This window comes from Anopheles gambiae, chromosome 2 (assembly GCF_943734735.2).
Source record: "Anopheles gambiae chromosome 2, idAnoGambNW_F1_1, whole genome shotgun sequence".
Lineage (NCBI taxonomy): Eukaryota > Metazoa > Arthropoda > Insecta > Diptera > Culicidae > Anopheles > Anopheles gambiae.
In genome coordinates this window covers 97,666,724-97,681,043 of record NC_064601.1, presented here as the reverse complement: position 1 = coordinate 97,681,043, position 14,320 = coordinate 97,666,724, and the positions used below count along the sequence as shown (strand labels likewise).

At 45.0% G+C, this 14,320-nt stretch overlaps 2 protein-coding genes across 9 annotated transcripts in view; one reads left to right on the top strand and one right to left on the bottom strand.

Moving 5' to 3' along the window:
• Positions 1-624: 624 nt before the first annotated feature.
• The window catches only part of LOC1276918 (peroxisomal targeting signal 2 receptor), a 17,207-nt gene continuing 3,511 nt past the window's right edge, over positions 625-14,320 (bottom strand). Inside the window, exons 1-5 of one of the 5 annotated variants that reach the window (XM_061652626.1) lie at positions 8,816-9,052; positions 2,015-2,223; positions 1,434-1,826; positions 1,157-1,359; positions 625-1,091 (exon numbers count right to left, since the gene is read on the bottom strand). In XM_061652626.1, the coding sequence (XP_061508610.1) occupies positions 923-1,091; positions 1,157-1,359; positions 1,434-1,826; positions 2,015-2,215 (966 nt within the window). In that variant the 5' untranslated portion in view covers positions 2,216-2,223; positions 8,816-9,052 and the 3' untranslated portion in view covers positions 625-922. Of the gene's footprint in view, positions 1,092-1,156; positions 1,360-1,433; positions 1,827-2,014; positions 2,224-2,342; positions 3,066-4,766; positions 4,904-8,587; positions 8,726-8,815; positions 9,053-14,320 lie in introns of those variants that run through there. The other 4 variants (XM_061652624.1, XM_001688788.2, XM_316328.5 and 1 more) reach the window with 4 other exon arrangements.
• Positions 7,617-14,320, top strand: part of LOC1276917 (arrestin homolog) — a 24,658-nt gene continuing 17,954 nt past the window's right edge. For 3 of the 4 annotated variants that reach the window (XR_009765593.1, XR_009765592.1, XM_316327.5), the window contains exons 1-3: positions 12,234-12,680; positions 13,297-13,848; positions 13,939-14,272. Coding sequence is in view for 1 of the 4 variants with exons in the window: in XM_316327.5 (XP_316327.2) it covers positions 12,516-12,680; positions 13,297-13,848; positions 13,939-14,272 (1,051 nt within the window). In the remaining 3 variants the exon portion in view is untranslated. Of the gene's footprint in view, positions 7,728-12,233; positions 12,681-13,296; positions 13,849-13,938; positions 14,273-14,320 lie in introns of those variants that run through there. The other variant, XR_009765594.1, reaches the window with a different exon arrangement.

The following is a 14,320-nucleotide window of genomic DNA, read 5'->3' as shown; positions in this document are numbered from 1 at the left end:
AACTTTCATTTTCAAAAACAAACTCACATTTCTTTGACACATACGCATATATTTCCTGCTTGTTTGTTTTGTTTGTTCACAATTTTATCTATCTTGTTTTTCTTTGTAATACAATTTCTTTTATATATCCCGAACATCCAATAACCCATTAGCCTAAAACAATGTTTGCATCGCGAAACCAAAATAAACTACTATCCCGGGACCCCGTGAACCAAGCTTTCGTTATGATTATCGTTTTTTCACGAAAAAAGATTAAAAAAACACATTAATCTCAACGTAACGTTCTTCAAAACGAAGAATAATAAATAATAATATAAACAGTTTAAGTTTAATATAAACTACCATCAAGCTGTGCACTCCGTCGCGCGCTATACTCGCTGCATTGCCAGAACGGCCACCACGCGTAAGTATCATATTTTAGCTCAACCATCACCATCACCGGTTTTTGATTACAACTGTACATCGAAACATAAATTTTACACCTAATCCTGCGCTTTCCTCGCTCGCTCCAATGTGCTTTTCTGTACAGATAGTTAAATTTAAATGTGGCCACATTTCCACCCACCAGCACAGTATTGAAGGATTTGAGCTACCACCACAGCGGGACTACTATTCTGGGATTGATTTTTGTTTTGTTTTTTTGGTCTACTTATCATCTAAATCACAATTTTGGCATCTTCCACCTGGCCGAAAAGCAATTTGGCACTCCTTTACTACCTTAGGACCTTAGGATTTTGTGTAGAAGGGATGTGTGTGTGTGTGATAGTGGTGCTTCTGGAAGGTGAATACACATACATCATCACACAAGGGGAAGTCCTATACCCTTACTAGCTAAACGCCCCATATTCAGCTGAAGCAGACAGAGCCTGATCGAGCTAAAACAAGAAGGAACCGTTGGAAGAAAGCAAAGAAAGCGAGGGCCTTATATCTTGTCCGAAAGGCAATCCGGCTTGAAGACGTGCACCAGCGAGTCCCAGCCACAGTCGGCCAGCTGGTTCCGGCGCCGCCTGTTCCAGTCCAGCCCGTACGTAAACTCCGAATGGTGCTTAATTGTTTCGATCGCTTCATTGCTCTTCTTAAAGTCCCATATTCTAGCAAAGAAGAAACATATTACTCAAACATACTGGGGAATTGAGGAAAGTTAAATAAAACATACCTGGTGGTAAAATCGTACCCGACGCTCGCCAGCACGGAGAAGTTGTGCGGGGAAAATTGTACTTTTCTTACGGCAAACTCGTTGCCCTTCAGTTCCGTGATCGGAACGCCAAAGTTTCTCAGGTCCCAAATGCGTATCAAACCGTCGGACGCGCCAGTTGCCAGGATGTTCGAGTCGTGCTTGCACCAGTCCACTGTCAAGACCTGTAAAACACAAATCAAAACCAATTCAGTGATGATGTGGCACCAAAATCATGACCGCTCAAACACTTCCTTACCTCGCCATCGTGCGCTTTGATGCTTGCGATCGGCAGATCGTAACAGAGGATGTCCCAGATCTTCAGGAAGCCGTCGCCGCTAACGCTCGCGAACGTGTTCGGGATGTGGGCCGCAAACACCGCACTGTACACCAGCTGCGTGTGGCCGATGTACGTGCTGAGCGAGTTGTTCCGGATCGGGTCCCAGATCTTGACCGTGCTGTCCCAGCTGGCGCTAATGAACAGCTGCTCGTACGGCACCTTGCTCCAGTCGACGCTGTAGATTTCCTTCTTGTGCTCCCGGTACACCATCGACGGCGGACCGTTGTTGCTGGCCAGGTTGGTGTTCCACAGCTGCACGCTACCGTCGCCAGACCCGGACACGATGATTTCCGGGTTCGATTCGGACCAGGTCTAAAGGAAAACAGTACGTGTTTTAGTGTCATTTTTGAAACCTTTCCCTTACACCGAGCTTAGAGCAGGTGTGTTTAGAGCACACCCTCGGTCGCCTTATCTTGTGGCGGGCCACACACGATTGCCCTGTTTGTCATGGCTATATTAGCCCCACCAAAGCAGCCAACGATAAGATTGGCCGTACGTACCACATCGAACAGCCCGTCCGTCCAGTGGTGGGTCCGCTTCTCCACGATACCGCAACCGTCCGGCGTGAGCTCGAGAAAGTACAGCGTGCCACCGCCGGCCAGCCCGTAGAACTGGCTCGACGCGACCACGAACTGGTCCGGGTTGAACGGGGAAAACCGCACACTGTAGCCGTGCCGGTTGGTGGTGAAAAACGTCGACATCGTCGTTCCTGCAAATGAACCCGGGAAAAGAAATTGCCAAAATATTAGATTAAATTAGAAAAACGAAAATAATAAGCTCCAAAATCTTGCTCTCCGCAAGCTTGAGGGTTTTCAATTGGAGCCTTACTTGCACCGAGAGCACCGTGACGCGCCCAGGGAGGAAGGGACACTATCTTAAACAACTGTTATTTACACCACACATCCCGCACCCGACCGACCGACCGACTCCGACGCGTTGATGGATTATGGAGTTTGGAGCGCACCCACCCTCTCCACCTGATAACGCACTTCTACCACAACCCCCGCCACCCGCTCTTTAACACTGTCACGAGATAGCGCTACCGGACACAATGTACACGATACACGCAGCTGACCACCACCACCACCAAAACAACAACAAGGCGGCTGCTCCCTCAAGAAACTGCGCCCCGAAAACACGCGGTTTACTACGATCCGTCACCGCGGAACTATCGACGAGTAATGTCCGCCAGCAACCGCAGAAGGCAGCAACAGCCGCGGTAGAAAAAGATTGCATTATTTATTAAACAACCACCGAAAAACCCGGGGACAGCAGCAACAGCAGCAGCAGGAAGAACTACGACCATGCCGTGTGCCCGAACACACACTCGTCGTCGTCGTTTTTAGAATGGAGATGAGGGGGGTGGAGCACGTTAAAGATGTGTGGGGGACTGAAGAAGGTCGAAGATGATGCTCGCGGCGGTTGAGTGATGGAGCAAAACACAATTCAACGCAGCAGGCCGGAGGGGATGTGGTCGACGAAGCAGGCGCGCATTATTATTCGCCGTGAGACGTACGCACCACACAGCCACGGTGGCCGTGTGCGCGGAACTAATCATTCGCGTGAGTGTGTGCGTGCTTGTCGTCGTCGTGTCGCGGCGCTTCACTATCGCGGGCGCGTGTAGTGGTGGGTTGCGATTTTTGTGCGCGTAAACGCACACCGCGCGGAAATGGGCCTAGGAACGAACACAGGCGAGCCGCGCGGCCTAGTCAAAACATTTACAACCCTTCATCGCACAGCATCATCGGCATTGGGTCGTAGTGGTACGGTCGTTGCTTCCTTCCCGTGTACAGGGTGTAATGGTATTCGAAAAGAGCGCGAGAAAAAAAGCCGTTTGAAGCAAAAAAAACCACGTGCGTACTTTTCGCGCCTTTCGCGTGCTTTCGTGAACTGGGCGCGAGAGGGAGCGCGTTTTGTTTTAGTGAACTACTGCGTCCTTTTCTATCCCTTTCTCTCGCTTTCTCTCGCTTTATCTCTCTCTCTCTCTCTCTTTCTTTCTCTATTTTCAAAAGGGAAAGGACACAGGCTGCTGAGATAAATCTGAGATAAAATTTGAGATGATCGCAGCAGGCGGAAAATGAAAGTTCTCTCGTAGGAAAAACTCCTTCCTCCACATTTGCTGTTTCTTTCTCTTGGCCTCTCTCTCTCTCTCTCGCGCGCGCTCTCTTTGCACGTTCAATTGAGTGAAAGAGAATGTAGAAGAAACAAATTCTCGCAAAGGGAAAGGACGAAGAAAGTGCCTCTCAAGTGGCCTTCAATCAATCACGATCAGTTTGGCGAACGCTGGCCGAAGAAGGCAAAGGTAGTGTGTACATGAACGCAGATTTTACATTTTTCTTACATGTTGTCTTTGATTAGTATATGGTTGAATCATTTGTTTGTAACACTAATACGAATCTGGTACGAAATTCCAATTACCGCCTTTTTGTCGTATCGCTTTTTGTTTGCATTTTAAATTTATAAAATACAATTTCGTAGGAATTTTCACTTTTTCTAAAATTTCTGAACGCAATTTTAATTGTATTTTTTTTCAAAGTTGCCTTTCAAAAAACGTTTTGAAGGTCATTCTACATGGTAAAATAAGATTTTGTGCATAGATGCATAGATTAATAGCATCATAAAATTGATTTTCCTTACATCCCCTATATCACTTCCATTTTTAGATATTCAAGAAGCCTACTGGCCTTGAAGTATCCGCCTCATTCATCGCGTTAGATCACCTGGCTGCACCAGTTCTATGCAGATGCAATGTAAATTAGATTCCAATAGACTTACACTTCATTTTAAACGATTGCTTGGCTTACCGGTCCTACTCATTTGAATTTAAAAAAAGGATTTTATTCAATATCATCTTAGAATCATGAAATTAACTTTCATTTTGTATGGAATAGTAGCACCGATACCACAAAAATTTGTATACCTAGTTGTTAGGGGTAATTTCAAAAGCATGATTTGAATTTGAATTTTTGAATACATAAATGTCATAGATAAAGTGTAAACGAATTTTGAGGGCACCAACGAACATTACATCCAACACCAATAAAAAGAGTAATAAAAAAATAATAAAAATTGACCACAGAACACTGCATCGCATCTCACGTTTTCACTGTAAAACTACAAAACCAGCTGGAGGCTTAACACTAAATCATTCCTTAATATTATTTAAATTATTATTTCATGCGCAATAGCGAAATCCATAACCACAAAATGAAATGTGTTTACCCAAACTGCATCCAACACACAGTCACTCACCAGAATAATAATCTAACCGGCAATATACACTGCACACTCGCCACAAACCCCCTAAAAAAGGCTAACACTAACTAACGCCGGCCGAAAAATGCGCACCACACAACGGCTTCACGCGACTAGAAAAACTAAATCGCGCGCGTGTCTGGCGTGCTGGGCGCACCACAAAACGCAACCGATTTTCCACCCATGTGTGTCCGGTTGTTTTAGATCGTTCTTTTTTTTCATTATTTTTTACCACCCCCTTTGGGTCCCCCCTTTCTCGATGCAACACCCGGTGCGGGGTAAGTCGGCTGCATTTAGCTGCCAGACCCGCTGCACCACAGGCGGGTGCATCTTCATGGCGGGTTTGGTTTTGGAGGAGTTTTTTTTCTTCTTCTTCTCCTGTTAGTGCTGCCTGTACTCCTCACACAGAAAGGAAAACTACTAGCTGGCATGGTACGGCAAGAACCCCCTTCTCCCCTGTCCCAGCCCGCGGTGTGTGTGTTTATGAATAGAAAATAGGCAAAATGCAGCACAGATCGGGATGGGGCAAAGAATATACTACAAACGGGAGCAAAAAAAAAACACACACACACATACACAAACATCCCACCACCCCGTAGCAAGAAAGAAGTAACGATCCACAGCCAGAACAGTTCAAAATAGTACAAAACGATCCCCGCCTGCGATGTGTGTGCTGTGTGTCTATGGCTTACAAAAATCATACACACCGGCTTTGCGATGCGTATGGAACGCGTCTTCACGGTCTGCGCCCGTTCCATGCCCGTCGCGTATGGTCCACGTGCGCTTTGCTTCCGAAGCGCAGCAAGAGGATGAAACCGTTTTCGCACATGCATACGGGGCGCGAAAACACAAATCGCAGCAGCAGCAGAAGCCAGGACCGTAACAAAATAAACCAACCACACGCGGGGAACGGGGTGAACGGTGAAATAAACATGGTAAAAGAAATTTATCTTCCAAGCGCGCCAACTATGCCCTAGGTCAGGGCAGGCCGCATACGCGCATAAAAACGAACGGTTTTACGAACTGTTGCGGGACGATTGTAAAAAACAACTTTCTTGCATAATTCTTTGGCAATCATGTGAGGGACACAATTTTTCCGATCTATAAATGCATCTTTTATTACTATATTGCAGCTACACCCTCTTCCATCCTCCGCCAATGATTCACACCATCTCGAGGCCTGCACAACTACGGTTCGGAAAAGCAAATTAGATCGGTTGTTTATAGCCGCGGTAAATAGTTTCCAACCAGATTCAGCCGATAAACTACAGTAAGATTGTTTATTTTCATTTCGGTGCTTCTTTTTTTTTACATTCACACACACCCACATCGAGGAAAAATGCATTCGGATGCAGTATTAATGTGTTCTGCATTTGCGATCTTTAATTTTCATTTTTCCACAGAGTTGGCGTGCCAAAGGCGTGTGCCATAACAGAAATGGCCATAACTTTAAGATGCATTTATTTTGCCCTACTTTCTTTTGCTTTGCACTGCGTTGTGTTTGCAGTATAAGAAACACTAGCGCTTAGTCGCTTGCTTCCGTGTTACTATTTTTAGGTAATATTACTATTCTTTAAAAACGGTTGTGCCACAGTGTCGAATCAGCGAAAAGAATCAGTGCCGGGCGGCCGTACGTTAGCAAGGTTTGGTTTTTATATTCTAGACGGGAGATATGTGGGTCAAGCTAACAATAACATAAATGATGTGCAAAGGAAAAGGGAAAATGGTAACAATGGAGATAATTAGCGATTCAGCTTTAGAATATCATCTCAACCAATAATAATTTAACACATAATATATAAGAACTATATAAAATATAAAATAAACAGAGTCACACATATGAATGTTTGAATTATTTTTTTTAAAACAATTTGTCAACAACATTGTCAAATCCTCTCAAAAATCCATTCTAAACATCGTTTACCTGTATCGATGCAAATCAAATCAATCATAAATAACGATTATAACAAAGGTACAATGAGCAAGGTACGCATTTTTCTTTCTTTATTGTCTAAAGCAGATCGCAGAATTGAAAAAAACAAGTAGAAAAATGTTTCTCATAGTGAATATGAAAAAAAACAAAGAGATTCAAAAAATTACAACAATTAATAATTTAAATGATAATAATCGTAATAATTTGATAAAAACAAAACACTGAGTAAAATTGAGAAAAAGATAAAGCTAAAACGCAAACATGACAAAATGAAATAAAAAGAATGTAGTATAAACAGGAATCTAGTAAGAAAATATATAAAAAAAACGAAACAACAAAATTATACATAACAATTTCAAAGAAGGACCATTGTGGTGCATCTAATAGTAAATTACATTGAAACTGATAGAAGTAGAATTTGGGGGAAGTAGTAAACATAGAAAAATTGAAACGAAAATCATCCAAACTATGGACAAAATAGCTAAGATCCATAGAAAAATAGATACAAAGACAAAGTGACAAAACACAAATTCATATAATACACTAACGAATAAAACATTTTAATATTATGATTAACGTTTCACAATTCTCTTGCCTTCCGTTTACGCATCATGAACGCGGGAAAACAGTACCCTTCTTAAAACCACGTGCTACGCACAAACTGCGCAGCATCGCAGCAACCCGAGATGGCTACCCTCGGAAAGTGCTCTCAGGAAACACAAATCTCAGAGAAAGAGAGAGATAGAAAGAGTACGCACATCAGTCAGCAGAAGCAGGACGAACGAAACCGTACTCTTCAGCAATCCCTCGAAGCAAAATTCGCTCATCGCAGCATCACTGCTCCCTTTTTCCCCCTACAGAACAGCACCGGCCCACCCTTCTCCGGCCCACAACAACGCCACACCACTAGTGTAGCATAATTTTCCCGCATTTTCCCGCACGGCGTCAGCCAGTGTGTCGTGACGCTACGGTGCGGACTCCTGCCAACCCATCCGCGGCCAGACGCTGTGTGCACGCCGCTAAAGGTATTATTAGAAAATTTAGGTTCTTTTTTTGGTGTGAGTGTGTGTATGCCCAAAGCGGGACGCATCTAAACAGTGCAAAAATTGTACCAAAAAAAAAAAGAAAAAAACATAACCCTTGCTTCTGCCTTGCAAGATGCACCGCCGCAGCATCAAATGCGTAAAAGCAAATGGGGCTTGTGATTTAAATATGGCATCCAGCAGCAATGCCGGGGTCGTCGGTGCGACTCGTACAAGCGTCCCACACTTGGGAAAGGTCGGCAGAAGTTAAAGTGTCTCGTGGTTAGTGTAGTTTTCCGTGTGTTTGTGTGTGTGTGTATAGAGCAAAAGTTGAAAGATGCGAAGAGCAAATTTTGCATTATTTTTGGCGAAAAGTTGTTCCTCCCTCCAGAAAAAGGATCAACACAAACGAAGGGAAGTGAAGAACGCCGATCGGTTGGTAGACAGACGCTGATGCAAAAGGGTAATTGTAGCTCAATGTGTGTGTGTGTGTGTATGCAAGAACTGTGTTTAGTGAAGGCAAACTAGGTCTCGAGGGAAGAACGAAAATAATTTTAAAAAAATAGTAAATAAAACAACGCCTCATTTGGCATCACGGTAAGATGTCGTACGGATAGAAAATGGGAGGACGAAACGAAGCACTGTTCAACTATATTCCATACGCACCAGCTTGCGTGTTGTGCTGATGTTTCAGTGTGTGAATGTTGTATTGCTAAAGTGTTTCCAGTCTTATGGAGTAATTGGAAAGTCAGCGAGAAATTCAGTTCAAAAGGCGCAACAATTGCGATGACAAATATAGGTTCACTTAACAAAGTTTACAAAAAAAAAGCATTTGCGAAACTAGTCCGATACGTTGTGCTTACCATGGTTAGTGTTTGCATTGGTATTGCTATACTGAGGCCTTTGCTTTTTAACTCTATATACTCTTTAGACTTCAAACCAGGCCTGCAACCTAGAAAACAACGAGCCATACCCTTTTTTTTGTATTGCAAACAAAGTGAAACAGATTGATTTCCTTTTACGGTCTTTAGTTTTTGGTTAAGATTGTTTGTTTGTTTGTTGAGAATATTATATTATGGAATTGATCATACAAACAGCTCTAGCGCTAGTGGATTTGGTTCGATTAAACACGCAGCAGAAGTCGTGCGAAGAAGCTGCACCAATCAAGCACACTTAGCAACCGCACTCTGTAGCAAGGATATTCACTGTACACTAACACGCACACACACACACGGAGTAACAGAACCACACACAGGGGAAGAAACAGCACCAAAAGCACCTGCGAGCTCGAGGCTATCGAAAAGGCCAACCACCACGAACGCCTTCCAGACGTCCACTGGTCCGGCTGGTGCGTGGAGACATTCACGCAAGGCCATCGAGCCATTCCACCCTAACCAACGAGGGGAGGCGAATTGGGAGGGTTGATGTAAGAGATCTCCCTCCGAAACCACCCACCCAGGTGGAGAGGTCAGCAATATATGCAACCCCTGCCCCGCGTGGGTGGATGGGTGGTGAATTTATTTCCCCATCCTCCCGCGTGGAATTCGTCTTCCAAGGAATAGGGGGAGGCAACGTTGCCAAACTGTACCGACTGCAAGGCGTCTCCACCCGGAAGTGCAAAACGGTGCGTAGAAGAGAGAAAGGGACCAAGAATGCAGTATGCAGAAAGAAAGGGAGCAAAACCGCAAGAAATGCAACATGCAACGAGTCTTCCCATTAAAGCTGCGACACTACAGCATAATCCCTGGGCAATGCTATACTCACCACAACGCTCGATTGTCCTTGCATCATGCTCGGCATCGCCGGTTTGGTGGAAAAAGGCATCATCACAGGCATCACAAGATGAAGGCTTCCGCTCCATTCCGACCATTTCAAGGTGGGTTGCGTTTGCAATTCCTACCCAACGGCGTGTTATCGATTTTCTTTCCACGATTGCACGAATTCTTCATCATTACCCGGATGCAGCGGTGGCACCTTAATATGTGGCAGCACCATCGCTGCGGACTGACTGACCGGGGAGGGCTTGCTGCAAAGGGTTCACAGCAAGGGGTCGGTGCAAAAAACGGCCGACGACGCAAGGACGCAAATGGCAACCAACAATCGCTAGATGAAAAGATTATTTCTTTTACATACATTTGCGGGCCGTTGTTTAAGAGCGCCAGTTTTTACTGGGGAGAGTTTCCCTATCAATTTGTTGGATGGAAACGTTTGGAATGCAGCCCTCTCGTGGAGGAATTCGTTTGCAAGATTTCTTTGGCATCGGATGGGAGTTTATTAGAATCTGGCTGATTAACTGGATAGTTTTTTGTTTTTGTTTTTTTTTTTAAATAATTTAATTGGTGTTGAAGGCAATATTGTGAGGTAAGGATCGTGAGGTAATTGTGCAATTGTAATTGTAATTGTAATTGTACCTTAATTGTGATTGTGCAAACAATTTCAATTGTTAAATTCTTCGATTGATGTTCATATGTTGCATCAATGATTTTAGTTATTTAAATAATATCTTCATTTTATCATTTCTTCAAGTTTATTCATTCCATCACTAGGTTGTGTTTAGTGTCCAAAGGCAAGAATGCAATTCTACATCCCGGAACGTCATCAAATCGTTCCAAACAACACGCTCGTTATGTGTTCAAATCTGGCATCATTCTACTGCTCGTCAAGCACAGAGTCAAATTACGATGATTTTGTGTTTGCTCTTCAATAATGTTTGGTTGACTCCAAACTTCCAATTGCAATGTATGGGACTCAATGAGCGATAATTGTCACCATTCCTGGTAGATCACCTAGTACAGCTGTATGTTTCCTGATATTGCAAAATTATTTGTATAATAAGTGTACAAACCCACAAATTATTTGTAAAACAATTACTAAAGCGTTTATAATGGACAATAATTCTCGCGGGGTACTATATTTTGAGTAGTTTTACATTTAACGTTTATTGTGAGACTACAGGAGATTCAAAGTCTTACAGAATACCAATACTGTCTATTGCCATCCCAGCACGCATTCCTCGAAGGATCTTACTGGTTGGCTTAGCGGCAAATATAAGCAACTACAAGTTATTAGTTCAACTCTACATTAGAAGAATTCTATTCAATAGAAGATATGACCATTGAAGTAGACGTGAACGAAGGTAACTTAACCATCATCATCTACGTCGTATTAAACGACTGCTCAAAGTTAACCTGTTGTTTGCTAACCGTACCCACAATGAACGTCCACGATTAGCAAGACTGTCCTCAGTATCATGTAACTTTTTACGCATCAAACAACGTTACCCTTTTCACTCGCCACAGAAATAGCATCGTTTTACATAATTCGAAGTACGATACGCTTAATCCTTACTGCCCGATAGCTAAGAGCCTAATCTGGGGGATCGTCTGTTACAAAATGTACAACTTCTACCTATACAACCTCGTTGCGTCGTAATCACAGTCTCGTCTGGTCATGTTATTTAATCGGAATTACATGCATTCGATGAAAATGATATCAAGGTTTCATCGCACACTATACCTAATTTATCCTACACCTATAGTAATGGTGGTAGTAGTAGTAGTAGTAGTAAAGCTAACTGGAACACTAAGCAAAACATGCCCAGCACCAACCTTGACATTCGAGCTGGCCTGGCATGCCGTAGGATGAACTTATTTTGTAGCATTTTAGTGCAAAGGTCCTTTATTACGGATCGGGCTAATAGAAGCGTAAACTATATGCACACACAAACGAAACAAAATAACAAACACCCATTCCCACTGACGACTCAACGTGAGCCGCTGTCCCTCGGCGGGGAATGAAGCCTTACAAATAAGCAAGCGTTTTTCTACTCTCCAAATGTCCAAAACTGTTGCTCAACTGGGTGCTAAAAACCCCTGCGTTATGCAAAGCATTAGTCAGCTGAAGGTGCAAAATCTTCCACAGCTTGCATAAAGGAGCTGCTGATCCGTAGCTTGCCCGTGCAAGATCATACGATCTTTATGATTTGCAAATTCGCCTTCCCGTCTTAATCCTTTATGACGCCCGTGTTGCCCGTTCGCTCTTTCCTGCAACACACGGTGCTCAGCCAAACGTGACCTAAACACGCACCCCACAGCGTACGCGTGACGTCACGACCTTTTGCGTTTTCGCGGGGAAATAAGATTAACGTTCGCTGCCGACGCCCGTTGACCGTTGCATCGTAATTTCGTATACCGTTCTGCGCGTGTACCCCTGCTTACGTCCAGGCTGTTGCGTATCGCACCATCGTACGCGAACGGACGGCATCGGGGAAAGGGACGCAAGGAGCATGAATTAGCTGACACTATTTGTCCCTCCCCCGTAATGCAGGCGCAACCACCTGGCAGCTCGTCGGTGGCAGTAGCTCGAGCCTAATTCAGTTAATGGCAATCGGGCAAGCGTCGATCGATTTTCCCGCTGCAAAAGCCCGCACGGGGATGGTCCGGGAAACCTTTTCGGTGTTTTCAGTGTACGGTCCGCCACACGGGCGGTGAAAAGGTATAAAACTGTCCACCAGCCGACCGTTCGATCGCACTTCTGGTTGTTCTTTCAAACCATACAATACCCGAAACTAGCTGAGAACTTTGTAGTTCAAGCAATTGAAAAAACGCAAGAAAACAGCGCTCCGTAGAACGACCCCGGAGAATAGACACGCAATTTTGTTCGACCAATCTCGAAGCGAGTGAATTGAGCAGGGAGTGAGCAACCGTGTGTGAGAATACTCGTGATACATTTCGAAAGTTTTTATCTGATTGTTTGCTCTGTGTTTGCGAAGACACAAACTAACGCGCAGTGATGGTTGTCGCAGTGAAAGTGTTCAAAAAATCGGCCCCGAATGGCAAACTGACCGTCTATCTCGGCAAGCGTGACTTCATCGACCACACCGACTACTGTGACCCGATCGATGGCGTTATCGTGCTGGACGAGGAGTACCTGCGAGGCCGCAAGGTCTTCGGCCAGGTTGGTTTACTGGAAGATCTCGATCCTCGATGACTGCAGTTCAGGAAGTCTTTAAGAACTTGTTAAGTGAACAGATATGATTCTCTCGAGTGTCTACTTACTAGATGAGTGAATATGTGTGCAATTTGGAATGAACTCTCAAATGCCTGGAGCAGAAGTAGAGTATCGATAACTTGGAATTACAATAAATCTTCGTTAATTAGCCAATACTCATGTTGCCATGTTATGAATTTATCAGATCTTTGAAAGGTTCGAGGATATTATGAAGATAATAGTGCAGACGGCCAATACACAGGACCTATTATCGTTCTATTGCTGAACCACAATGTTACAGCGTTTGATGAATATCATCCGATTAGTTTCAATACAATCCAATTAGTGAGGTGACGTACTAGAAGGACACACAACTGATGTCATAATGTAGTTGAAATGAATGCTAATATCAAGGGTATTAAAGGTTTTTAATGAACTCCAACTCATTGGAAAACTCTTTCGAAGAACTTTGATGTCTCAGAATAGCCTAATTCTTATCTTTTACTAACATAGTTGCAAGTTCTCAGCATGTAACTGTTCTCCAACCCACTTCAATGTTCCATTTCTCTCTCTCTCCCCGCAGCTCATCACCACCTACCGCTATGGCCGGGAAGAGGATGAGGTGATGGGCGTGAAGTTCTCCAAGGAGATGGTGCTGACCAAGGAACAGATCTACCCGATGGAGAACGCCAACATGGAGATGACGCCGATGCAGGAGCGGCTGGTAAAGAAGCTGGGCGCGAACGCGTTCCCGTTCACCTTCCACTTCCCGAGCATGGCGCCGAGCTCGGTGACGCTGCAGGCCGGTGAGGACGACACGGGCAAACCGCTCGGCGTCGAGTACGCGATCAAGGCGCACGTCGGCGAGGACGAGAGCGACAAGGGCCACAAGCGCAGCGCCGTCACGCTGACGATCAAGAAGCTCCAGTACGCGCCGGTGTCCCGCGGTCGTCGTCTTCCTTCGTCGCTCGTCAGCAAGGGCTTCACCTTCTCGCAGGGCAAGATCAACCTGGAGGTAACGCTCGATCGGGAGATCTACTACCACGGCGAGAAGATTGCGGCCAACATCGTCGTGACGAACAACTCGCGCAAGACTGTCAAGAGCATCAAGTGCTTCGTTGTGCAGCACTGTGAGGTTAGTAGTGATGGAGCATTCCTGGGAGGGGGCACCTAGATGTGATGATCGGGTTAATTTAACTCCCAATCATTCCCTCCTGCATTCTAGGTCACGATGGTGAATGCACAGTTCAGCAAGCACATCGCCTCGCTGGAGACGCGCGAGGGTTGCCCGATCACGCCCGGGGCGAGCTTCACGAAATCGTTCTTCCTGGTCCCGCTCGCCTCCAGCAACAAGGACCGCCGGGGCATTGCGCTCGACGGCCACCTGAAGGAGGATGACGTCAACCTGGCCTCGTCCACGCTGATCAGCGAGGGCAAGTGTCCGTCGGATGCGATGGGTATTGTCATCTCGTACTCGCTGCGCGTCAAGCTCAACTGTGGCACGCTCGGCGGTGAACTCCAGACGGACGTACCGTTCAAGCTGATGAACCCAGCACCTGGTAAGTGTCGTAAGGGAGCGATCTTCGCACTTCAGCGAATAGATGGTG